Source organism: Aquila chrysaetos, chromosome 4 (genome assembly GCF_900496995.4).
Source record: "Aquila chrysaetos chrysaetos chromosome 4, bAquChr1.4, whole genome shotgun sequence".
In the NCBI taxonomy this organism is placed as follows: Eukaryota; Metazoa; Chordata; class Aves; order Accipitriformes; family Accipitridae; genus Aquila; species Aquila chrysaetos.
The window spans coordinates 44,645,474-44,670,435 of record NC_044007.1 but is presented as its reverse complement, the minus strand read 5'-3'; the positions used below and the strand labels follow the sequence as shown (position 1 = coordinate 44,670,435).

The 24,962-nt window shown below is 37.0% G+C and overlaps 1 protein-coding gene across 9 annotated transcripts in view; it reads right to left on the bottom strand.

The window, feature by feature from the left end:
* The window catches only part of PCMTD1 (protein-L-isoaspartate (D-aspartate) O-methyltransferase domain containing 1), a 46,581-nt gene that overhangs the window by 10,925 nt on the left and 10,694 nt on the right, over nt 1–24,962 (bottom strand). For 5 of the 9 annotated variants that reach the window (XM_041122820.1, XM_041122821.1, XM_041122823.1 and 2 more), the window contains 2 exons: nt 14,930–15,357; nt 10,177–10,279 (listed from right to left, as the gene is read on the bottom strand). The exons of 1 other annotated variant lie outside the window; for it this stretch is intronic. In XM_041122820.1, coding sequence (XP_040978754.1) covers nt 10,177–10,279; nt 14,930–15,236 — 410 coding nt within the window. In that variant the 5' untranslated portion in view covers nt 15,237–15,357. Of the gene's footprint in view, nt 1–6,318; nt 6,441–10,176; nt 10,280–14,929; nt 15,358–16,377; nt 16,401–24,962 lie in introns of those variants that run through there. 3 more of the 9 variants (XM_041122824.1, XM_041122826.1, XM_030010899.2) reach the window with 3 other exon arrangements.

Here is a 24,962-nt window from a genome sequence, read left to right as displayed (position 1 = left end):
CCAGATACTCCTGAACTGCTTCCTCTACTAGAAGCCACCCTAAAGCTCATAAAGCCACTGGTCATACCCTCTTAAAATAAGCAGGAACATCAAACTCTCCAAGGAATCAAAAATACAAGACAAAAGAAAAAAACAGAAAACATTCTCCAGACACAAAACACTCTATACATGAGCTGTAGATGAAAATCCACAGTGGTCTTTACAAATATAGTAAAAGCTGAAGAGAATTTCTCATTTAGCTCCAGAGCTTGCAACCAGAAGGGCACAAAGTGCAAATGAAGGCACAGAAGCAACTTCCTATTACACCTGTAAGAATGAGATGGGTTAAGCACTAGAGACCAACTCTGCCTATAAGCACTTCAAAATTGGGTGGACTTAGCACAGCTTTGTAGAGACACGAGGCCTATGACCAAACCAGCCAGTTTAGTCCATTTACTTTAAAAAATACCTTCTTCCCCCACATAGCTTCAGTTAGTTTCAACCCAATCTGTGAACAGCTGGGGTTTCCTGAAAGACTAATTTCCCACAGCAAACCTGAACACTGTACAGACTAGGGTACATGTAATTCCTGAAGACATCTCTTTAGTCCATGTCAGATGAAAAACAAGGGGTTCTACTCAGCTCACCTGGCTGTGCAATGTTAACACCCAGCTGGCCTGCACTGGTATGCCAGCTGCCCACTCGAACATAAGCAGTTCAGGAATTGCCGTAAGTAGCTTCCTGTTACCCGGAAAGCTAACAGTAGGTAGAAGAAATGAGAGGAAAAGGTTATAAACTGTCTCTGGTCATAGCAACATGGGAGTTCAAAAGCCAACCCTCTTCATTCGTGCCTCCCACAGAATCAACTGCTTAGTTTGTTATGGTATGAGCCGTGACAAAACACCAGAAACAAAGGCATAGAGAGTTCATACTCAGCAGAGCACTATGGACTCTTCAAACCTAGTTAAGTTGTACGAAGTTGAACTGTACTCCTCCACACTCCCATGTGAAGTAAACCCCACCAGTGACGCAACAAGACTTTCGTCACTCCCTGAATCTTCAGCTGATTCAATTTTCACAAAAAGATACACATGCCTCTGAACCAGAAAAAGCTGATAAATGAATGTACCATTTTCTTGTCTTTACCTAATCCAGTAATTTGTGATGACCTTCCAACAGAGACTAAAGTAAAATTCTGAGAGTTTGTTCTACTAACTACAAATAATTTTCAAAATAAGCAAAGTTAAGTTCAGTTTTACTCAAGTATAAAAGACTCCATCATTCGATGAGGAAATTATCTAAAACATAAATACAAAGGTTCTGCAAATACAAGAGAGTAGGCAATTTTAAGAATACCTACCAATAGCATCACAGCCTGTTAGTCTTACAGTATGAAAGAAGTATCAACCACATTGTTTTACAGTGGAAGTGGAACTTGACCTAATCACATTCTTTTAGTCCTCATTGTCACTATACCCAACAAGTTGATTTTATTCCTATTGCCTTTGGGATTATCAAAAAAGATCAGCTATTCAATTTCCTTCTGCGTTACACTGAGTTATCCTTTATTAGACTAATAACACTGCTGAAAATAAATGGTGCACTGCTTTAACATGCAATATTGACAATCACATAAACTATCTATCAAGATGAGGTAATATTTCACTCAGATTGGGTTTTTTTGTTACTGAGTTGAAATAGAACTAAGAAATGCCAAGTGTTCTTTACCGTTTGTTCACCTCTAGTAGATGGCCACAGTGGCCTGACAGAGCATTATATAGGTAACATGAAAAAAACTCTTATTTCATACAACAGATGCCAAAAAAGGCAAAAATTAAGCGCTGGAACAATGTGGAGAAGTTTTAATCACATTAGGTTCTGCAGTTGAATCTGGTATCTTAATTACAAGAGAACCAACAGCCAACAGAACAGAAATTAAGAGTTCCCATTACAGATAACATTGCAACAGAAAAATTATATTTAAACAAGCACTTTCCATAGGATAAATTTAAGCACACACAGATTACGTTCAGCAATGGCCCAAGATAATCAAGCAGCTTTAAGCACATAAAACACCTGCTGACCTGATTCTGCCCTTCCATCTCTTGCATTTTTGTAATCTACCCCTCAAGGATGGGCGTTTCAAGTTCATCCTCAACATAGCCACAGTACTTTTCTTTCAGCTAAATGTAAAAAAAAAATTCTGTAGAACTTAAAAGTGCATTTCTGTCTTTGCTGCAGCAACTGAAGAAAATTATCAAGTAGTAGATCGTTACTGACCATGTTAAGTTTCTCCATATGTATCAACACAATGAAGGATTACTATTGTAATAAAATGAACATCCATTTAAAAAAACATTTATAGCAAAGAGCTAAGATTAAAATTTGTTGCTTTGTATCCATATCCACCAATCCAGTATTTGTGCGATAGAGATATTAATAAAAAAAGTAAGAGAGCATAGTACAATGACCTACTCTAATAGCAGGGTTTTTTGGTTTTGGGGTTGGGGTTTTTTTTGTTGTTGTTTTGGGTTTTTTTGGTTTTTTGGGGGGTTTCTTTGTTTGGTTTTTTTGTTTGTTTGTTTGTTTTTTTACAAGGGGATTCATTGGTTGGTCCTACCATAACACCCACCCACAGAACCTACCCTTTAATTACGTCCAACTCTGAAGATGTACAGGACGCTTCTTGGGCTAAGCTCTTCTATCTATACAACCTTCACGAATGCAGGATATTATGCTGATGTCTCTTGAAGATGAAACTAAGTGCAAGTAGGCATGAATTGTCTTTTTGTTGTTGTTGTTTTAAGTGGTATACATGATTCTTTAAAAAGGAAGAAACTCAATAAAATTGGGGCAAAAAAAAAAAATCAAGTAATTTGAAGGAAAAACAACTTTCAACATCCACAGGCTTGTGTTTGAAGGAAACAGTAAAACATGTTACAAGATGCTTAAAAAAAGTAATACTTAGGAGCTGCTTAAACTACTTACACCTGTCTTTTGCTAAGAGAAAAACTGATTAGTTCTTAAAACCAGCATCAGTCCAGCTACATTCTATACCTCTCAACTACTACATTCATACCATGATATCATCTAACAGTACACTTCTGCCTATCCCTATATTTACTCATCACACTCATATCTCAGCTTGCTGTTCACAGCCCTTACAGAAAGAAAACCCATTTCAGTATGAATTTAGTAAACTGTTTTCCCATCCACACTGATTTCCTTCAGTCAGTAAACTCAAACCCTCCAAAAAGTCTGAAATCTCATTCAGTACCATCATGCTGCTCCAAGTAACTCCCCTCTAATAGGAAATTTATTTAAATTTAGGGCACAAAGGACTACTCTTCAACTTTAATGATGTATAAGAAAATGTTGGCAAGTTGTTAGCACTTGCCGTTTGAGTTACAGTGACACTACACTGGAACAAAAAATTCAAAAGCATTGCAAGGCAAATTTCACACAACTGTTCTTGGGAAAAAAACCCAGGTTTTAATACATATTCCAGAACAGAATAGTAAATCCAGCCTAAGAACTCATGAAATTAGCTTTATATCAAACTTCCCTTAAACCATCAAATACATTAATAACCAGACATTGATCTCCATCTGCAAAATGTGCAAACTCTGAAAACATACGATAAAACACTAAACTATTTTTGCTACTGTGACAAGGAAATAACACTTACTTTTGTCCTATACTAACATACTGCTGTCCTAATTCTAATATACTGCTGACCATATTTTTAGCACCAGGACTCCTCGGGGTGGGGGAAGAAGGGAATAAAAAAAAAAAAAAAAAATCAGTTCTGGCAGACTGGTTTAGAAGTTTCTTACTCTTTTCACCAACAAAAAAGTGGCCTATGTTTTTAAAACACAGCTACAGCAGCTGAAAAGTAAGTGTTTCCTGTGGTTATTTTAAGACACAGACTGAAAAGCTACACATAATTTAATCTAGGAAGTTCTGGCTCCTTTGTCCATTTGCATTAAAAAGACAATACTCTCAGAGCTTCTCCTATGTCAAACAAGAATTTCATAGATCAGCAATCTCACTCCAAGTACTCCTAGAACCTGTTTAAACGCTAATGCATTCACTAAAGGAAACCTTGAAGAAGCTCTCGGATCGTTTAATTAATTTTTCAAGTTTTAAACTGACATAAAACTTATCTTCTTTGAAAACCACAGATGAAGGTGAATACTCACATGGTTTTATGTGATATAAGATGCCACAAGAACACGCAACAGAATAATGAAATACTTTCCAATTTCGATGCCTCATTAGCCTTTTTCATTTTACTTGACTGCAAAAGTGCCTTAGAGTTAGTATCAGATTTAAAGGTACTTATGTATATTGCAGGAAACGGTTTTCCCATTTGTTTCTCAATAAATACTTCCCACGTCATATCCTGTCAGTGATAGCTAGTGATGTAATCTTAAATAGACAAGAAACTTAAAACCTGCATCAGTTAATATGGGAAAACAATCTTTAAAGGTGTTAATTCTTTTCCTATTAAGTGGGACAATAGCAGGGCAAAATGCCAAATTCTTTCCACCTTTTTTTGTATTTTTTTCTTCATTGCTCATTCGATCTTACTTAAGCATTTTTTTCAAGCTCTTTGAACTAGTCTTTGGTTCATGTATAAATGCATATTCATGGATTGCTACCATGTTTTGTTGAAAAGTTACACGCATCTTACCTATTAGTATTATTTGTGAGACCTTCCGCATGTAAACTACAAATATTAGAATGAACAGAAATAAAAATATTAAATCTTTGAAAACAGAATCTACAATGACAACTTTTAACTCCCTTGCATCCAATTACAATAATAGTAATTCTAATCAGCATTAGAGTAACAGACAAAAGTGATGCTGGTAAAATTTCTATTCGGTAATTTTGTCTTGAACATTTTTTCAGCTTCTAGGCAATGCTGTAGGGACAGTAAGTGAGAAACCTGTATCTCTGTTTCACTTGTATTTGTCATCTCCATTTCTGAATAAAATTGTCTTGTTTTCCTATTCTACAACCTCAGCTATCTTGTTTATATGTTTATAATTTCTGATGTTCTCATCAGTTTCACTGAAGTGGACTAAAACACATTACTCTTAATTGAAGAAAACTTCAAACACTGGTTCTTAAAATTACTTACAACTAATCTCCCTCTCCCTTCAACACTGGTTTACAAAATTTAAACTTCATTATGTACTATATTGAAGTTTTGGTGGTAAAATGAAGAATTATATTGAAGGAATACTTTTTATCAATTCCACAGTGAATTTTAAGAAAAGTGGACAGGAATACGGAAGCGAGAAAAAAATTCTGTCACTTCACTTTATTGTCAGGGCCCTGATACATCCATGGATAGAAGCCTGGAAAACCACTTATCTGGTTACAAGAACAGAAGAGTATTTGCTTTCTTTTTTTACCAAAGCAGAAAAATGGTTTTATAGGTTGAAATTGTCATATTTTATACAGCGGGTTTTTGTGAAGCAACAGATTTTATAGGAACCATGCATTGAGCACTGCCATCACTTGCTTTAACATAACAAATGTTCTAAATACTATCAAAACTTGTAGCAATGAGAGATTTCCAAAGAAAGGCAGGGTCCACCATGGGATTTATTTATTTATTTATTTCTAGAAGATATTTTTTATGTGGTTCTTAGGGCAAGAATATGTATTTCTGCAACTATCAAATACATGAAAAATGCAGCTTTAGTTCCTTCCTAGGTAAGAGCAGATTCAATTGTCATTTTTGGAGCCTTCTGGTTTACAAGGCGTAGGATTAGAAACAGTACTTCTCTCTAATGTCTCTAAATAAAAAAGGGATATTCCAAAAGCCTATTTTCCTTTTCTTTTTTGTTTAACATAACCTCTGGCATCAAAGAATCCCACTGGAATTCTTGTAGTCTCTGTGTTGTTCTGGTTAGACTAAACCTCAACAAGAATTTATTCACCACTAGAAAAAAACCCATTGTTTACACTATTTGAAACTAAGACTAAATTATCAGTAAAATTCAAACTGAGAAAGCCATCAGTGAGTTTTGGTGACAGTTTGCTTTTCCTGCAATCATTAACCAGCTGCACAGGCAGGCAGGAGCTTTATTTTCTTTGTGAGTATACAAGGAACTTTCCATTTCAAATCTGCTTTAATGAAAAGAAAGTAAGCCTTCAGAGTCCTAGCAGAAGCCCTGAATTTTCATGAAGACAAATAAATATTCTGTTGGAAGATTAACCTTACTATTTGTCAATGCTAACACAACCTACTACAGGACTTCAGGAAGAAGTTTCACCCATAAAAGTTATCCCAGAAGTAGTACTAGGGTTCTTGTCACTTACCATTGAAGTGGTTTCTTTTGATCCTGAGAAGGGTTGGTGATTTTCTTTCACAGCAGGGACTTCACCAGCTTACCCAGGTTTGGTTTTTGATAGGGTGCTAGAAGATGGGCAACCTAGCCTTGCCCTGTGGCTCTCTCTCCGAGCTGGATATTCTAGGTCTAGAAGTTGACTGGGAGCAGAAAAGACAACACATTCCCCTTCAATAAACAGGTGAAGCGGGGCCTGGTACTTGCACATATGTGTTTTAGATAGAGCCTTCTTAAGGAATGATTTTTCTCCCCCTAACTGGCATGCATTTCCTGAAGGTTTTAAGAATGAAAGAGAGCCTTACGCATATTTCAGTCTCAGACAGAGAACTTTCTTTAGTCTATAATTACAATCTTTGCACCTCAACCATGACGACACTTTCAGATGCTTTCAGATGAAACTTCTCCTTTGCTTCTACTGGCAAACATATGTTGTCAAGTAAAATCAAGGCAGCATTTTACCTCTCGGAATGAACAACTCCACCTCCATTTAGAAGAAAACTGTTTTTATAGATTGGTGGGATATGGATACAGATACAAGTGATTACTGGAATTATTTGTCTTTCTGAAACAGGTATCTGGAAAAGCTTTTGCTCCAATGAACAGTTCAAGAGGTCAAAACTGAGAGAAGCCCACCTACCAGAGGTAGGCAACCCTCCCTTGAGGCAGAGAGAGCATCTCAAATCCTTCTGGGCATGCTATTTTTACATTGCTTCCAGTCTGTGTTGAAGCGCCTACCCCCATCATAGAAAAGTAAGTTTTAAATTACATTTCAATGACATTCTTATCAGGAATCAAGATAAACAGTTGTATTATACCACTCATCACTGGATCTTTCCCCCATAACAATGGCATCAAAGCAATATTCCATCTTGCTTTATCAGGCAAAAACCCACCTAAATCATCATGACACAGCTCCATGCAAAAGTCTGATGCAAAGCCAATGGCCTATTGCTCCAAGCAAAGGAATACCACAAAGTTACAAAGTCTTTATTTAGGATGTAGGTTGAAGCTCTCCAAGTACCCACCCACAAGGTTAAACCCATTTTTTGTTTCAAAACGAGATTGCTTAAAATATTCAGACTGCAGAATATTATACACTAAAGAACGAACGCAGGGAAGTGGCCACGTAAAGTTTTACAGAATTTCCCATTCACTTAACTCCGTTACTGCCAGGAAAACAGAACATGGTCTCTGTCCTCCTTCTGTTCCCCACATGCCTCGTTAGAGGCTACTTGCAAGCGTAAGGTATTTTTCCCCAACTCACACGCACACACGTCCACTCAGACAATTAACTTCATCCATACCAGTCTGCCATGTAAAATCTATTTTCAAACAGTAAGGACACCTGCTAGGTATACGCCAGTGTTCAACGTAGACAGACACCGCACACCTTTTTCTTGGGTGGTCTTTTGTCCAAATACTAAGCTGACCAAATCAGTAGTTAAGTTCAGATGCCACAGGCCATACAATGTTTTGTAAACCTCTTTCACTTATAAATGAAGATGCAGGAAAAAGTTACTGAAACAAGAATCAAAACCAGACTTACTCACCCAGAGCACGTTACTTTGAGAGGCAGATTAAAATTCAAGACATGCTGTATAAATTTGCTTGTATTAAGAAAATAATATAGAAGGACCCCATCACAGAAAAACCCACACACCATCTTCATTAACTACATTAAAATACAGAGTACTTACAAAGAAAGCAGTTAGCCAGAATCAGCTATGCAGACAAGTTACAAATCCCCCCACAAAACACAAAATCCAACCAGCCAATCAGTATCATGTCAGCTGCAGTGCAGCTACTACCAAGTAGATTTGTAACAAAAAGCACTTTCACAGAAGTATAATTTTTGTTAAGTTGGTGAGGAGGGTGTTTCTGTAGCCATTGCTTAGTACTTTACTGTTGTGAGGAAAAGGTGGATTGTTAAACAGCATATGCCAAAATATAATATACAAATTAGTGATAAAATTTACATCATATTCACCAACCTGCTGACTTCTTCCCCCTCATTGGAATAACACTGTATAACTAAAGATCAGTTTAACTATCATTGTAAATAGTACACAGCATTTATAATGCTGTCCCCAGAGCTGATCTTTGCTGAATTAGGGGAAAATACACCTCCTTTAAGAGTATTTAGATCATTTACTGTGTAGAATCACTTATTTCCTTCAAACACAACATACATAAAAACACTGACATTCACTTATGCCATGTTTAGCAAATTTTTTTTCCAGTTCTTGCATGTTTTAAAGTGTAAACCCCAGTGTTGTGATATTCCGTTACATAAATATCCTAATCAGGTTTTGTTTTAATAATACAATTTCCTTGCTACCCCTTCACTCAGTTTCTCTTAAATTCTGTACATAAACATATCACCAAATCGGAAAGACATTTCAATCAAAACCAGCTTTTTCTATGTCTCAGTACACGGACCCACAGAAATGCAGGAGTACAGGTAAGTGCAGGAACTGATTAGCTGGCAGGTACGTCTAACTTAATAGAACCCCTAATGCAGTATGAGTAATGATCACGAGTGACCACATTTCACACGTTTTTTTAAGAAAGGATATATAAAGTGCTTCATAAAGTTCCTGACTGAATCCATTTTTATTTGTTCTGACTTCTGTATGTATTAACCTCAGCTAACATAAGTGCTTGTATTAAAATTAAGACAGTAGTAATGAAATGTAAGTATTTTCTCTTACATAGTTTTATTTATTCTAATGGGGGAACATAGTACTAAAATCATCTAGCCAGTAACAGAAGTACAGAATTTAATTCAGATACAGGTAACACTAGGATGATACTTTATACTCTAAGAGCCTTCTGTTACTTAGGAGCATACGGAGGAAGGCCTGTGGTCATACCAGAGCTCCCAAAGTTTGGGGTATAGAAAAAAGTGGATTGAGCTCCAGCCAACATAACCAAGAGCATGGTAGTTCATAAAACACATTACAACAAAGATAAAGGGATAGAAAGAATACTCCCTGCTGCCCGCTGGGGAAGGAAAGAGGCATAGGATGTGCAATTCTTAGGCTACTCCTACAATTCAAAAGCTTTTCTGCATTTCCAGAAGCTACCTTATAATCACTGTTGGAGAACTTACTTCCTGTAAAGAAGAAAGTCTTTACAGAGCACAGCCCTAGCTAGAACCTTGCTTTCCCTTTTACAGAGGCAGAGAGGCCCAAGATCCAGATTCTTATGATCCAACTTAAAATAAGTAATAAAAAATTGTTGAGTAGGTAGAACCAATAAGGTTCAAACCCCTGCAACCCAGAAGTATACCAGTAAAAATGAGTTGTGCATGAGCATATATGAATACTCCTAAATCCATCTCTTCAGGTAATAAACATGAAGGCAATCAGATAAATCTACTCACGTCTAGATCAACAGTGGTAGACTAGAAATAAGCTACTCCTGTACAGAAAGATGATATACAGTTATATAACAAAACCTGACTTAATGGCTATGAATTACTCTATACATGCAAAGACACCTGCATATCACGTCACTCTCTTAAGTACGTTATATATATATGCATGTACGTGCACATACATACGTGTACGTGTCTATGTATACACACCGCCAAAATGCAGGGAAATCAATTTTGTTAAGTATTACACAGCAGGAATACTCCCACACTTCAAAAGGGTGCTTTCTTAAGCCTTAACTTACCTTATAAACTAGTGTCACCAACTGGAAGTTTTGTGTTTTGGTTGTGTGATGCCATTCTTCTCCCCTCCCTAAACTTGTAAGCAATGATGCACTCAGTTTAAAAACAAAAATGTTGCTGCAACGTGAACTGGACAAATTAGATACTTACTTATCAAAGCTATCACTATATTTTATGAAGCTCTCCAATTTCTCCTTGGCATATTCTACCACATCTGAATGAAGCTCTATTCCATGATTTATCCCAAAAGGTCCTGTAAATAAAAACAGCAGGGTGGTTTGTGGGTTTTTTGTTTTAGTTTGTTTTTTTTTTTTTTCCTTTTAAGCACAGCACAACCGCATGGAACAGCATTATACATTTCATCTGTAAAAGCACTAACATCACAAAAGACAAAGGTCTCCCAACACTGCTAGACAAAGTTATTTTTTGCATCTGCATTACCCGTGTTTAAGAGGAAGGTAAAAGGCCAAAGAATCAATGAAAGAACAGGGACAGAACTCTGGCAAAACAATTTTATAGAATGAATTTTCTTCATAAGCAAGCAGAAAAAAAATGAATCTGACTACACTTAAGTCAGTCTGAGCAACTTCTTTTTCCACACAGTATTTAGTTGGAATACAACAATTTCAAATTATAATTTAGTCTCTATTTTGACATTTAAATTTTGAAGTTTCCTTACAACAAAATTTTCAGCTTTTGACAATTCAGAAATCAGGTATTATATCCCTTAGCCACATCTGCTCTTCTATTTCGCAGGTTCCAAAATCAGAAGTCTGCTCCTGATTTACTTATATAATAATTAATTTCCATCTAGAACACTGAATTTGACCATGTTATGTTCACTCATCACAATCCCATCACAATTGCAACACTGCTTTCCTGCAATCAAATCCAAGTATATTTCCAAGTCAATTTGTGTGCCAAAAGATAATGCTATTTTTCAGGAACAAGAAAAAATCATGAGACAGTATTATGAGGATGTCCTAGTTTCAGCTGGAATAGAGTTAACTGTCTTCCTAGTAGCTGGTACGGTGCTATGTTTTGAGTTCAGTATGAGAAGAATGTTGATAACACCGATGTTTTCAGTTGCTGCTAGTAGTGTTTAGACTAATGTCAAGGATTTCTCAGCTTCTCATGCCCAGCCAGCGAGAAAGCTGGAGGGGCACAAGAAGTTGGCACAGGACACAGCCAGGGCACCTGACCCAAACTGGCCAACGGTGTATTCCATACCATGGGACGTCACATCTAGTATAGGAACTGGGAGGTGGGGGCGGGGAATCGCCGCTCGGGGACTAGCTGGGTGCCGGTCGGCGGGTGGTGAGCAATTGCACTGCGCATCATTTGTACATTCCAATCCTTTCATTATTGCTGTTGTCATTTTATTAGTGTCATCATTATCATTATTCGTTTCTTCTTTTCTGTCCTATGAAACTGTTCTTATCTCAACCCGTGGGTTTTGCTTCTTTTTCCCGATTTTCTCCCCCATCCCACTGGGTGGGGGGGGGGAGTGAGTGAGCGGCTGCGTGGTGCTTAGCTGCTGGCTGGGGTTAAACCACGACAGAGGATTATCCACATCAGGAAGGAATCTGAATCAGATAGTCACATTTGCTGTGGGGATTCTATATTTAACATGCACTGATAGCCCAGGGACTTTAGTCACTGGAGCAGAGAACTCAAAAAGGGAGAGGGAAGGGGAAGAAGAGAAAGTAAACATCAGTAAGATTAAACAAAACTTATATTTATATCCTCTACTGCATTCTAAATCTTTCCTAAATATTTAGCTCGACGATGTTACTCCAATGAAACACAATTCAAGTTGTCTTTTCTAGGACACCGATTAACAGAACAGACCTAGGGTTACTGAGAAAGGTTTCATTTTACTGCAAGAAAAAAACAGTATATGCCATTAATCCGATTAATAATTGCCATTCTTAACATAGTTCAGAACATTTTCTACTAGGTGAAATAAAACGAATCTATTAGGTTACCACAGGCAGTGGTTGTAAGACCTCTCTGATGGCAGGCAAGAGGTAGGTGGATCACACAAAGGACATTCTTACAACTTGTGAAAACTTGTACCTCCTGTTGACGCTCATACCTACTGTAAATTTAGTTTATTATCTATCTCATTAAGAAAAGCATAAACATAGGCAATCCCTTCCTGTTTATTTAATGTTCCCTTGCACAGTAATAGGCTATGTTTCTAACCAGTGTAGTTACAGTTCTACAGCACGCAACAGCATCGAAAGTATGTTTTAATTAAAATTTAATTGCCATTCCTTTAACCTCATAATTTAAAGTAAATTAAAAATGCATCATCATCTGTCCCAAAATTCACATATACATTCCTTTCAATACTCAATTTTGAAAAACAAAGAACTAAAAAAGACCTGTAAATGTCAGTTGCTCCAACAGCTTGAAATTAAATCTATGAATGCAAGACACCACCACAACATGACACACCACAGTATTCGGAATTTGAACGGAAATAGGAGAAGCATGTTCTCTTCTTTCATCAGGAGAGTCACAGCTGTACATTTAAGCAAAGAGTTAGCCATTCTAAAAACGTGAAACCAACTTCCCTGCTACTCTGCAAAGTCAACAGACCTCTTTCAGTGTAATCAGCTAGCAATTCTACCATCTAGTCTGAACTACATTTACATTTTAACAGTTATCAGCAACAGTTAATTTAATCTCTATGGAGTGGTGTGGTTTTATTTAGTATGTTGCTACACTTACAAGTGTCTACCAGTTTCAAATTGTTTGCTAATTTAATCTAGTCGTTTTGACACTGCCAATGTGGCAGAAATACTACTCACTACATTGTCAAATTGAAAGATACCCAACTACTGTCAAAAAACACATGGTTCTCCGTTACTAATTGCAGCGCACACTGAAATTGGTTTAAAAAAAATGTGAGCTTTTAAAAATATATATGGTTTATTTGTCAGAAAATTATGTCTATTTTTCTTTGTTAAAGCAGCTGTTCCCTGGTTTAAAACAAATCCTAAAATAAAGAATGATTATATATAACTAGTAATTTTTATCAAAGGGAGCAGAGTAAGAAAATAAAAGCACACAAATTGTATTTATACCTTCCATGCCTCAGCCTAGCACTCAAACCACATTACAACACTAAGCAGACTTTGGAGACTGGGTACAGCACTACAGAAACATGGGCAGTCTACTTTGTCAGTAGCTGAACAGTCACTGCTCCAGGCTCCTCAGCACTGCTAGAGAAGTATCAGCACCTGAGCTGGCTCTGTGGGAACATCTGCAGCATAACTGTGCTCCTCGGAGGGTGTCAGGCAATCTCACCCTCTGTAGAAGACAAGCCTTTTTCTGTTTAATTTCTTCAACTCTGCATATAATATTCTGAAGGATAAGAATTCTGCTTGATAAGGAGAGGTCAAACCCAGCAGCATTCAACAGCCAACCGGCAGCCACTCAAAATAGGTTAGATAAATACACAGATAAAAGTGCAATATACATAAGCCACAAATTCTTTTTTAAACATCATAGTTAAGAAAGAATACTGAAATAACAAAGCTTTCTACAATGCAGAGAAATAAATGAATACCATTACTCACTACTCTGAACAAACATTTTAGAGAAAAAACGCTGCAATATTTACTAATTGTTTTAATACTGAAATAGAATGCTGAACCCAAAATATTACAATCTCATTAAAAATATCTACTCCCAAATAGAAACACTCTTGAAAAGGGCAAAGTAACACTCCAATAGAGTACCTATCTTTTTTTTTTTTATTTTTACCTGTGAATGAACATAATTCCTGTTTCCACAAGAGAACAGTGGAATCCGTTGAATTTATTGGTATTAATTGGAACAAAAGACACTGCCAGAGATGCCAACAAATGACATTTGTTATGTACTATTAGAGATAATTTCTACTCTTTAGTAAGTAAGAACAGATGACAGACAGTAACTAATTGAAAATCAACAAACCAACTCTTCACACCTCAGTTGTATATATAAATAAATATATGTAAAATCTGTATATTACCTGTCAGCAAGGTTTCTGCAACCAAGGAAATATGAAAACTCCATGTAATACAGTCAATAGAATTATATCTATGAAAACTACATACTAAAATAAATGAAGTTATTTCATGTAATGAAATTCATCTGTAAAAAAAGTTTTTTGTTGGTACACATGCTCTGTATTATAAATATTGGGGGAGAGGGGGAATTAAAGCATTTTTCTCTCCAAGGTAGGTTTTAAAATTTAAATTTAGTCAGCAATATTTAATTCAATCTTTTTTCATACAGGAGTGTATTTTAAAACAGAAGAAAAAACGTGGTGCTAATCTGTTAAAATAGCTTTAAAAACCTACAGGCCTGCAGTGTTTAAACAGTCTGATCAGTCTACATCCCAAAACTTTCTCACTAATAAAATGATTAAATAAATATATTTTAAAATAATTTTTTTGCATGCTTATAGAGATTTCTTTCTCAATTAAGTTTTTTCAAGAGTCATTAGTCTTTACAATTTACATTTTTCTTTCCATAAACTGAAGATCAAAACAGTAACCTAGAGCAAGGGCATAAACATGGTGCAAACTAAAATTTTAGTCCTCAAAAATTGTTCCGCTATGCCTTTTCCTTTTAAGCAATAAAAGGACTGTTCCCTTTCAAATGAGAATTTTAGACTATAGAAAGGCAAGCAGGAACAATTGGCTCTTCCAAAACACTCCATGAAATGTCACTGAACAGCAGTGCCAGTGAAGAACTTGTAGATAACATAGAATATTTTAACACCACATTTCAAACACCCAGTCTTAAGTATAGTGCTGTCACTTTTAAAGAAGTTTTACAGGGCTTGTATAATGTCCTAAAAATACGCAGAAGGACTACATTAAAATAAAAATGTTCAAGTTACCTAATATTAATCCCACCATTGTACTCAAGTATCCGGTTCCACTACCCAGATTTAGAAAAGATAATCCAGGCTGAAGCTTCAGTGCTTCCATGACTTCAGAATAAATGCAAGGTGCTGACAAATGTATGTTTCCATGCTTCCAGGCCAAGTCTTTATAAGCATTGTCCCTGTATCCTTCCAGATAATAATCACCACGATCAATTGCTCTGAAGGCTTGCTCCACACTCTCAGTGCGAATGTACTGAGCTTCTTTCAAGTTATCAATTAAGTCATCATTGTCTTCTCCAGCACTCACAGCTCCTCCCATGCTGAATTTCTACAATAATTCAATTAGTTTGCAAAATACATTCGGAGGAGAGTTTTCCCAAAAGCGTTAAGTATGTAATGGATTCTCAGTTCTTCTTTCAGAAGCACATCACAAACGAATCCTGGAAAATAGATACATTTACATAACTTGAGTTTCAAAAGACAGAGAAATCAACAACTGTTAGAGGGTGAGGAAATACTGTTAGTATTGGATCACTTCACGAAGCAGAACTATTAAGAGTCCCGGCAGCTAGTATTTAATCAAAATTCTGCCATTTAGATTTTAACTCAATCCAATGTTTTTAAGCTTAGTTTTAATATGTCAACATGGGCTGTGTACATTAGCAAGCAATACAGCGTAAGAGTTTACACAGACACTGAAAACACTACAGTACTAACAACCTATCACCCATATTAGATGTATTTGGGGAGGACAGCAACTGCCTTTGGACTACCTCTAGTCCCATCCCGAGAACTAAATGTCTAACAGCAGTTAGAGCATGTACCAACTTAGTTACATTTGAAAGGAACTGGGTTTACATGCTCTGAAGTCACCCCACAGTGAGAGACAAAGCCAAGTGAATGGTTATGTCCATGAGATGCTTCTCAGATGTTCACTTTTGAGTTGAACCAGAATACTAGTGCAGAGAACCACACATTGCTCTGTTCTGGATTCAGCACAGAAAACCCCTCTGAGTATCTTAGCTCCTCCTAATGCCTGCCATATTCACTAGAGGAGTGCAAATTCCTAGAAGTTTTCAACTGCTTGCTGGCTCTTCAGTGACTAGCAAGTTTCATGAATTCTACACAGCATATTCACTTCAAAATAATTCCTTCATCTGTATTTTATCTGCAGTTATTACATTATTAATCACTGAACTCAAAATCCAGATGTTAAAATTTTTAATGTTGCATGAATTACCAGTAAGATAGCAACAGAAGACTAGAAGAAAGGAAAACAATAAGGTTTAATCCACCACTTCTAGATGAACAGAGTACCCATAGTGAGCTAGCTGTTAACATTAATTACAAAGTCAGCTTAGAAAGCCAGAAGACAATGACCATCATGAATCCTGTTGCACATTCTAGGTAACCTAGTTAACAAGGAAAAAAAAACCAAACAAAACCAAAGACACACTCACCTCTGACTCTTTAATTGCATTGCTGAGTAACACCTTTTAAAAAATTCCGTCTGCCTCCTCAAACAAGCGTATTTCACTGAGCATTCTTTTTAAAAACATGAATGTAATCTTTTATCTGAGAATACTCCAACGCAATTCAGCAAATTCCTGTTTTGTACATGCCTATTTGTGCAAATTCGTGAGTCAAGAATTCACAAACACAATCCAGATGCCCAAGGTCATTTAAGTTACCAGAATAAAGGTGGTTCCTAAGCTTACATTATGGGGGTCACTGCAACACAATTTTTATGGTTAAATACTTTAAATGAAGGACCTTTTTAGAACACTAACGAATCCTTTTCCACATGTTTAACAGGCCTCTATTAAAACAGTACTAATAAACCTTTCCATAAAATGAAATGGAAACATCCAGAAACTACAAGCAACTTGAAGTTTGGTAGGTTTTTTTTTTCCCCCCATTGCAACATTAAACAAAGACTTCTGGAGTTTGAACCATTTTCCTGAATGATTAAACTGCAAACAGCAACGACTCTGAAGTAAAGCACTGAAACATCCTTGCAAATGCAAAAAAAATGTACTCACTTCCTGGACTGTAGTCCAATGAGTACATTCACTTCTCTGAACACCAAACTGAGAATCAAAGGAGTACTAAACCAGAGAACTAGACCAGTTCTGAGCAGAAAGGGCATATATGAAAATGCACATAATCCTAAGTAAGTGGAAACTAAGATTAAACTTTGACATTTGTTTTGGCCTGCTATCATCTTGCTTAAAAAAAAAAAAAAGTTTCTACAGCATCCAACACCAAAAGTTGTACAATTCTTATCCCTCCCCTGTCCAGATGGCTGTCACAAAACAGTCTTCCAACAAAGGACACCACCTAATTTCTATTTGCAATTCTGACACAAGTGTTTCCTTATCCTTGCCTTGCATTAATTTACATAAAACACCAAGTCACTAATGAAGATGAATAACCATATAGTACCAGTGCTAAGATATATAGCTAGGTTTAAAATTTCAAGCACACAAGCTCAAATTTACCAGATCACAGTTGCAATGCTTCTCCTTAACTACAAACATAAAGAAAGACAGGGGGAATGCTCAGGGCTGCTAGAGCCCTGGTAAAACCATGGGTGAAATGATGACTGTTCACCACTCAGCTGTATGCTTCTGTGTGAAGCAAAACCAATTCTCACTGATGTTCTGGAGCAGGAAGAGGTAAAAGTCACCAGGTGCAATTATCAACCAGCAGGAAAACCTTTAATGAAAGCAGAAAAACCACACTTCTCAACATCCTAGTGTTCCACAGCAGAGTAAGTAGGCCAGGGTGTGTTTAATCGCACAGGAACATCCCTTTAATTGTGAAAAAACTAAGGGACAATTTAGACAGGAAATACAGAACTTGAGGGAGGATTTTTTTTTTTTTTTTTTAAGGAAAAATAGTCTGTAAAAATATTCCAGCCCTGCTCACTTGTAGCCCATCACAGCTACAAGTTCAATGAACTACTGAATCAAATGATAGTTAACAAGTTAAATAATCTACAGTGACTAAAGCAATAGTTTTTGCCATCCCTTCATCCTAATAAGTTCATGATTACCTTAAAATTATTTCCAAACATATCTCAACTAAAAAGTAAATGTAAGAACTGAGTTTCTTGAAGACTAATGCAGCTGTTACATTTGAGAAACAGAAATACCACTTCCAGCCCTACCTGCAGAGTGCATTCACCACCTCGCACCAGCAGATGGAGAACTTCACCAACTAGCTACACTCAACTGGTGAGCAGGCAAATACACAAACAGCTCAGATGGAAAAAGGCTATTCTTCCAACCTAAAGCTTTATCGTTTCTATCAAAAAATGTCTTTATTAGTTTCATATAAAATTTCTTTCCCATAAATAACATTTGCTAATTTCAGTATAGTCACTATGCTAAACCAGAATTAATGTCTTCAGGTATTTTGTAATTTTATATTCTTGGTATTATCTGACAGCTAAAGTTACTGTAGTATCACAAGATTTTCTACTGATGAGACCCACCAAGCATTTCACCTTCATTAATGGTTATCACGCAGAATCTTAAAAGCAAGAACAGAAAAGGTCTGGTACACAGCATGACATCGTGGGAAGCAGGGGAGAAAACAAACAGAGAGCCTCCTCTCAAGAATGGGATGCTTATGCAGCAGAACAGAGTGGCTAGTCAGAAGTGCAGCTGAAGGTTGCATCTCACTCTGGACACAATGCCCCTGGCTGAAAACGGTGACATTAGGTAGACAGTGATATATTTTGCTTTTTAGCTATCTTGCTTTTGGTTTGCTTTCATTAATCAACTGTGGTGCTCTACTTTGAACTCTACAGCTATAGATAAGCAAAAATACTACTCAAGTGGAAAATATTTTTGGTAAAAAAACAAAAAACACCCTAGGAAGTTAAAGAAATAGATCTTCTCATGAAAAGTGACCTCTTATGCCGAGAGAAATATTTTTTTATATTTTACTTTCCTCCAATGTTGTTATGTTTGTAAGCTTTTACCTTATGAAAGCAAAATTACTTGCTTCGAACAGGCAATGGATGTGTGGTCAGACACATTTTCTACTGTTTTAAACACACAAAAACCACCTCACGAGCTATTTTAGCACAGCTACAGAAAAAGGGCAAATTAGTCAAAGCTTCCTTGTGACAGCTGACCCAGGACCAAGATAAAGACAGCAGATCATACTATGATAAAACTTTCTACATAGCTGCAAAGCTCACAGAAAGCATCCTGTGAAGCTCACTGATACCTAAATTGAAACACACACAGCTCACAAAAAGCACAAGCAGCGTTCTGATGCCTATTACACCAAGAGGTACAGAAATTTCAGAAGAAAGGGGAAGGGTGCATAACATTAACAAAATGTAGTAATTGCCTTTAGCCTTAGGAATCTTTGGAATACAGAAGCCAACAGGAATTGTAGTTTAGGAGTTAAAATTTCAATATAGTCTTGAATAAAAAAGTTCACTGATTAAAACCACTTACAATTTAAAAAACCCCTCTGTTTGTCATTCCATACTATTCATTAATTTATTTTTACGAGTTGGAACGCTTTATCTTAAGGTTTCTTACATTCACAATAAAAATGGAATGTCAACACACTTTCCAATTTCTGCAAAAATCCACACAATTGTATCACAACAGCTCTGACTCGTTTCTGACCTAACTTGTAACCAATTTTACTGTAATTCCTTACCATAAATAATATTAAATAAAAAATCAGACATTGTCACATTAATTGAACAGGTGTTCTTTGGCTACGTGAATCTAAAAAGTGCTGACAATTTGAGTGCATTTTAATTCTCCACCATTTTATAAGCTATGAAAAACTCTTATCTGAGAAGTTAGTAACCAGATGTAAGGTTTGCCAAGTTTTTTTTGCCAGCTTTCAAAGGGACACAAGTTTTGCACTTTTCAGAATTTTTACATATATATTTGCACTTCAAATTAATTCCTTAGGTCAGTAATGACTTGTACACTTGATTAAATACCATGCTAGCAAGGTATCAAGTTAATTTGACAAACAAAACCTCGCCTTTGCTAAATCCATACAATGTCAAGTATCTTACAAATTTAGTACCTTGTAATACCGACACATCCTGACTCCACACAGGTGACTGCTTAAAAATAAAAGTTATTTCAGCCTACTAACTTGACTCTTATTTTGTTTCAAAGGATGAAAAGTAGAAGACAAAATATAGTAAATGGGATCAGCCATATTTCAAGTCTGATCCTCAGAACTAATGCAGATATCCTCCTCAGAACTATTTTCACTAAGATATCAGCTTGGAGCACACCATACCACACTGAATCAAGACTGTGATGCATTACTTCAAATACATAGATGGCATACGGAATCGCTTGGTAAACCTTCCACCTTACCCAGGAAGGAAGGACAGGGAAGGGACAACAATAAACCACTGAGCTATGCATAAATATAGACATAGGAGTCAGCTGTTAAGTTCCCCCAAAAAGAAATATTCTGTGACTGGCGATAGGAGGGAATTAACCACGAATGCACACAAGGGCCTGAAACACTTCAGCCCATTTAACAGTTTCAGTTTACTCATGGCAGAAGTCAGCAACACCACTAGGATCAGCAGAGGTTTAAAGTTTCCCAGGCCACCAAGTGTTAGACCTACTTCTGTTCAGACTCAATTTATGCCACTCCTGCAGCCGTAATGAACTCAAGATCGTGTTGTACCTGTCCTCGACCCATCCAGAGACTCCTACAACAGAAGGATTCCATTTTTAGTTTAGCTTCCCCTTTCCTCCCAAGTATTCTAACAGTGCTGTACGAGAGAATTCAACTCCAAACTGCAGACCTAAGTATAAGATTTCGGCAGGGCCTTCTGAATAAACAGAATGATTGATTACTATCTGAAAGGAAAAGAGAAATTGTAACATTAGCTTCACCAGGCAAAGGCTGGAGAAAACCAAAATATGAACTGTGTGCTAGAGGCAATTGTAGTAGGTGACTACAAAAATCAGAATAAACTGTGGGACACAGAGGAATTTCAGCATCAAGTCTTAGACATGCCTTGCTGCTAAACTGCTACTAAAGGCAGTAACAAGTCTAAGTGCTTTGGCAATTAGCTGCTACTTGAACTGCCTTCTCTTCCACAGCTATTTGTTTTGTCACTCCAAATAGTTTAGAAAGAAGGAAAACTGTTGTTTTCAGGATATAGTAATATACTACTTGGTGCATTAAGGAAAACTCTATCAGAAACACTGCACATTTTTGAAGTCTATACTCCAGACTCATCTCACTCAAAAACATTTAATCCTAACCTACTGTTCAGTGAATCATTTCAAGAAGCTTTTCAAGTTAAACAGAAGCAAGTACAAAAACAAGTACAGTCAACTCTCTAATGTAATGTACTCCACAAAGCACACTTCAAGGTTCTTTGTAATATACCAATAGAACAAGGAACAGACCACAGGATTAACATTAAGCCAAATGAATGTAAACAGCTACAACTACTGACTTAACCTGAATTGCATTGACCTACTTGGGCAGAAAATATTTGTCAAGTCTGATGTAAGCTTAAGTCCTGATCCTGCTGTTTAGGCCTTCAACAGCTGTTTATACAAGATTCCAGGTGTGTGCTTGCTCTTACTCTTCCTTCATCTCCAGTCACCTGAACACACCAAACAGCACACATGGTACTGCATTTCTCTCAGAAGATGCACTGAAGCTTATGGCGCTCCACAAACATATAAGCAGTGACAAGCACATCAGCACAGATTTCATGACCAAATGACCTCAACCTTGGTAGTTACATAAGGGGGTAATTTTTGAACCAACCTTGCTAAATGTCTACTCAACCTTTTGACTTTTTTTTTCTTATTAAAAAAAAAAAAAATCGAGACAGTTCACAGGAACTTAAAGTAATAAAGCAACATAGAATTTTGTTGGTTGTTCACCCAGGAAAAAAAACCAAAACAAAACCAAACCCACATATTTTCTTTTTCCTTCTTTGGACTGGGATATATTCCTTTCTCAGTCTATATTTTCTTCTGTACTGGATTTGTTTTTCTCATCTGAAATTCTACCTACCCTCTTCACACAATGGCAAGGACTGAATGCTGAAAAGAACATTTTCTATACACCAGTTCTGTATGCCAGACCTGTTTTCAGGTATGCTGATAAAGACTTTAAAATTCATTACCTCTTATTAAAAAGCAAAGCAAAGAATCCTACTTATTTCCTGGATGGAACTTTTAATGCATAGCTTAACACCATATCCTGATTCAGTTCTCCTCACTGCTTAAAATCTAGGCAACCAAAAAATGCTGGCAAAGCTGAGCCTCCCAGGCTTCACAAGCAGTTTCTTCAAAGTCTCCCATCTATGACACACATAAACATGTTCGGAATGCCTACTTCAAAACAAAGAAGTAAGAGTTCACCATTTCCACCCCAGACAGCTAGAAGCGTAATTTGCCATACTGGGGTGAAACCTACAGTAGAGGGTAGTTTCTGAAATTTAAAGGTGTAGATCTATACCCAGTAAGTACTAAAATAGCCCTATACCCTCAGAAAGCAAGTCCTCAGCTGTGGTCTATCTATTTAGGGCTGTGCATATGATTTTCCAATAGCTGTCACTATGGTCACCACAGACCCAGCTTCAGTGTTCACATCCTAGAATGCTCTCTGGGCCACTAACTGACCTTTCTTAATTATATCCTGCAAAAACTCCCTGCCGAAAGACAGAAAAGCTGTCTCACTGCCCTAGTTTACTGACTCATTAATCACTAGTAAAGACTGTCTGTTGGTCATCTGCAGAAAATTATTGTCCCCCCACCTCCCACCTCAAATACATGAGATCTTTGGGATTTGCATACCCACAAATATTTTGAATCTAGTCACTCATGTTACAAAAAGCTTTAAATTGGAACCAAGCACAGAAACACTCCCTTTTCTTAAAAGGATCTACTAGTATCTAATTTCACAGTAAGTTTTAATTTAGCCAGCCTCTGCCATAGAACTTTTGTTAAGAAATGCTCTTATTTATAAAATGAAAAAGCCTCCATGGATGAGAGGCTGATGAGATGTTAAACAGCTCTGGAATACTCTGATTGCCTGTCTTTGCAAAAGTCTCATGAGATTTTAAGCACCCAACATTACTGCCTGTGCAGAAGACATTAGTCTGTCAGGCATAAACAGCTTGTCCATTACTGATGGACAATATTAATAACCAGTTGCTGCTCAGTCCCCAGAACCAGCTCCTCCTCATATTCTGAAGCAGATGAACAGAAGTGCTCTGAAAATCATCTTCCAAAGCAGCAAGATGCTGTTAGCTAGTATGATCAGAAAAAGCAAAGAACTAAAATTTGTTATATGTCAGTCCAGTGATACTGTCTACAAGATTTAAAGAAAAAAAATTTAAATTATTTCAATAATTTCAGAGAGCAGTGTTAACTGCTAACAAAAGTCTGAATAACTGATTGACAATGACAAGAACTGATGTCTATGGCAGTGTATGATGCAGCTTGAGTGGTGGAACTTAGCAGTTCCTGGTAACAGTACTTGATCAGAGCAGCATGGCATGCGTTTTTCACAGTACACGGTGATAAGATGTCAACAAAACAATAGTTGCCAGTCTGTTGCTTACCATCAGAGTTCAGCTACATGCAAAGTGGTGATTACACCTCAAGAGGTTGCGTGTATACCTTTATAAGTGAATGAAAACTAGCTCTGTGCCGACTCTGTGTACCCTATAGTATCCGATCACCTGCAGATTTCAAAACAATTAATATTGCTTCTCTTCCCACACGAGTCCAAAACATTTGGTGGTGCTCATTTGTAAGATACTGCATAAAATGGTCTCTTCTCTGGGGAGCTTAAAATGGCTTAGTGACCTGTCAAAGTCCCACAAAAAGATCTCATAAGCAAAGGATGTCAGCTTAATCCAATGTCCAACATATATAAGATCCCCTATCCTTCCTCTGACAGTAGTGTCTGTGAAAGAACCTGGCAGTCCTCTTATAGGACGCTTTTTAAGGTCTCAGCTCCTGAGAGGTGTGCCTACAGCTCTGCCTATTCCAAGGCTACAACTATTTTAAGTGCATCCAGTATAAACTAGTCAAATAGCACTGCTTTATCACAGACTGGCTGGGAGAAAGGAGAAATATGAGAAGCTTCTCTAGAGGGCCTAACAGACCCACAGCAACAGGAGGTACCAGATAATAGCAGCTTGTTCACTGGCAAGACTAAAATACCAGAAGTTCGTAAGACAGATATGAATCAGTGATGTTTAATACATACAGATGTCTGATATTCACTCAGTCTGTATCATGCACCTGTTTTTCAGAAGAGAAACTGCTGTCTGTGCACATATTTCACAGGAATTAGTGAGCTACAGAGCGACCAGGCTGCAAAACTCATCGCCACAATACATAGCTTTGTGCAAGGGTATTTAACAGAGAATACTCATTTCAAGCAGGTTTATGTAAGCCGTTAACAGTCAAATGTTAAGAATTAGAAGAGCTGTAGAGAGATGTGTAAAAGAAAAACCAACACTTGGAGTATCTAATCCTGTTTAGCCTGAAAAGGCAAAAGGCATACAACTGACACAAACATTTCTGTAAATTTTAACATTATCCTGATCACAAGACAACCAAGACACGATGACATAAAGGACAAGCCAAATACTCAATGTTTTTAAAATAAAACTTGTTAGTTTGTGGTGACCTGAAGGTAACAAACCACAGTAAAATATGGTGCTCCTTTACTTTCAGTATCACCTTCAGAGAGCAACCAGTAACAGCTGGCAAGGGGTGGGCGGGGTGGTGGAGAGAATCCTCTTTTATAATGAAATATCAAGCAGGTTTAGTACAAGAACTGAAACGTACTTTCCTAACCTTCTACCACAAACGTAGTTTCTGCAGCTATAGCTCTTAAGCAGATCAAGTCACAGTTCATATAATTTTGAGTAGGCGAAATGTGGCCTAAGACAAAGTATTCACTATTTCAGCCAGTGGTAAAGTTCAAAAGCTTATTGCACATAAACATTTCAAGTTACTTAAATAACTCATTTCCAGCAGTAACA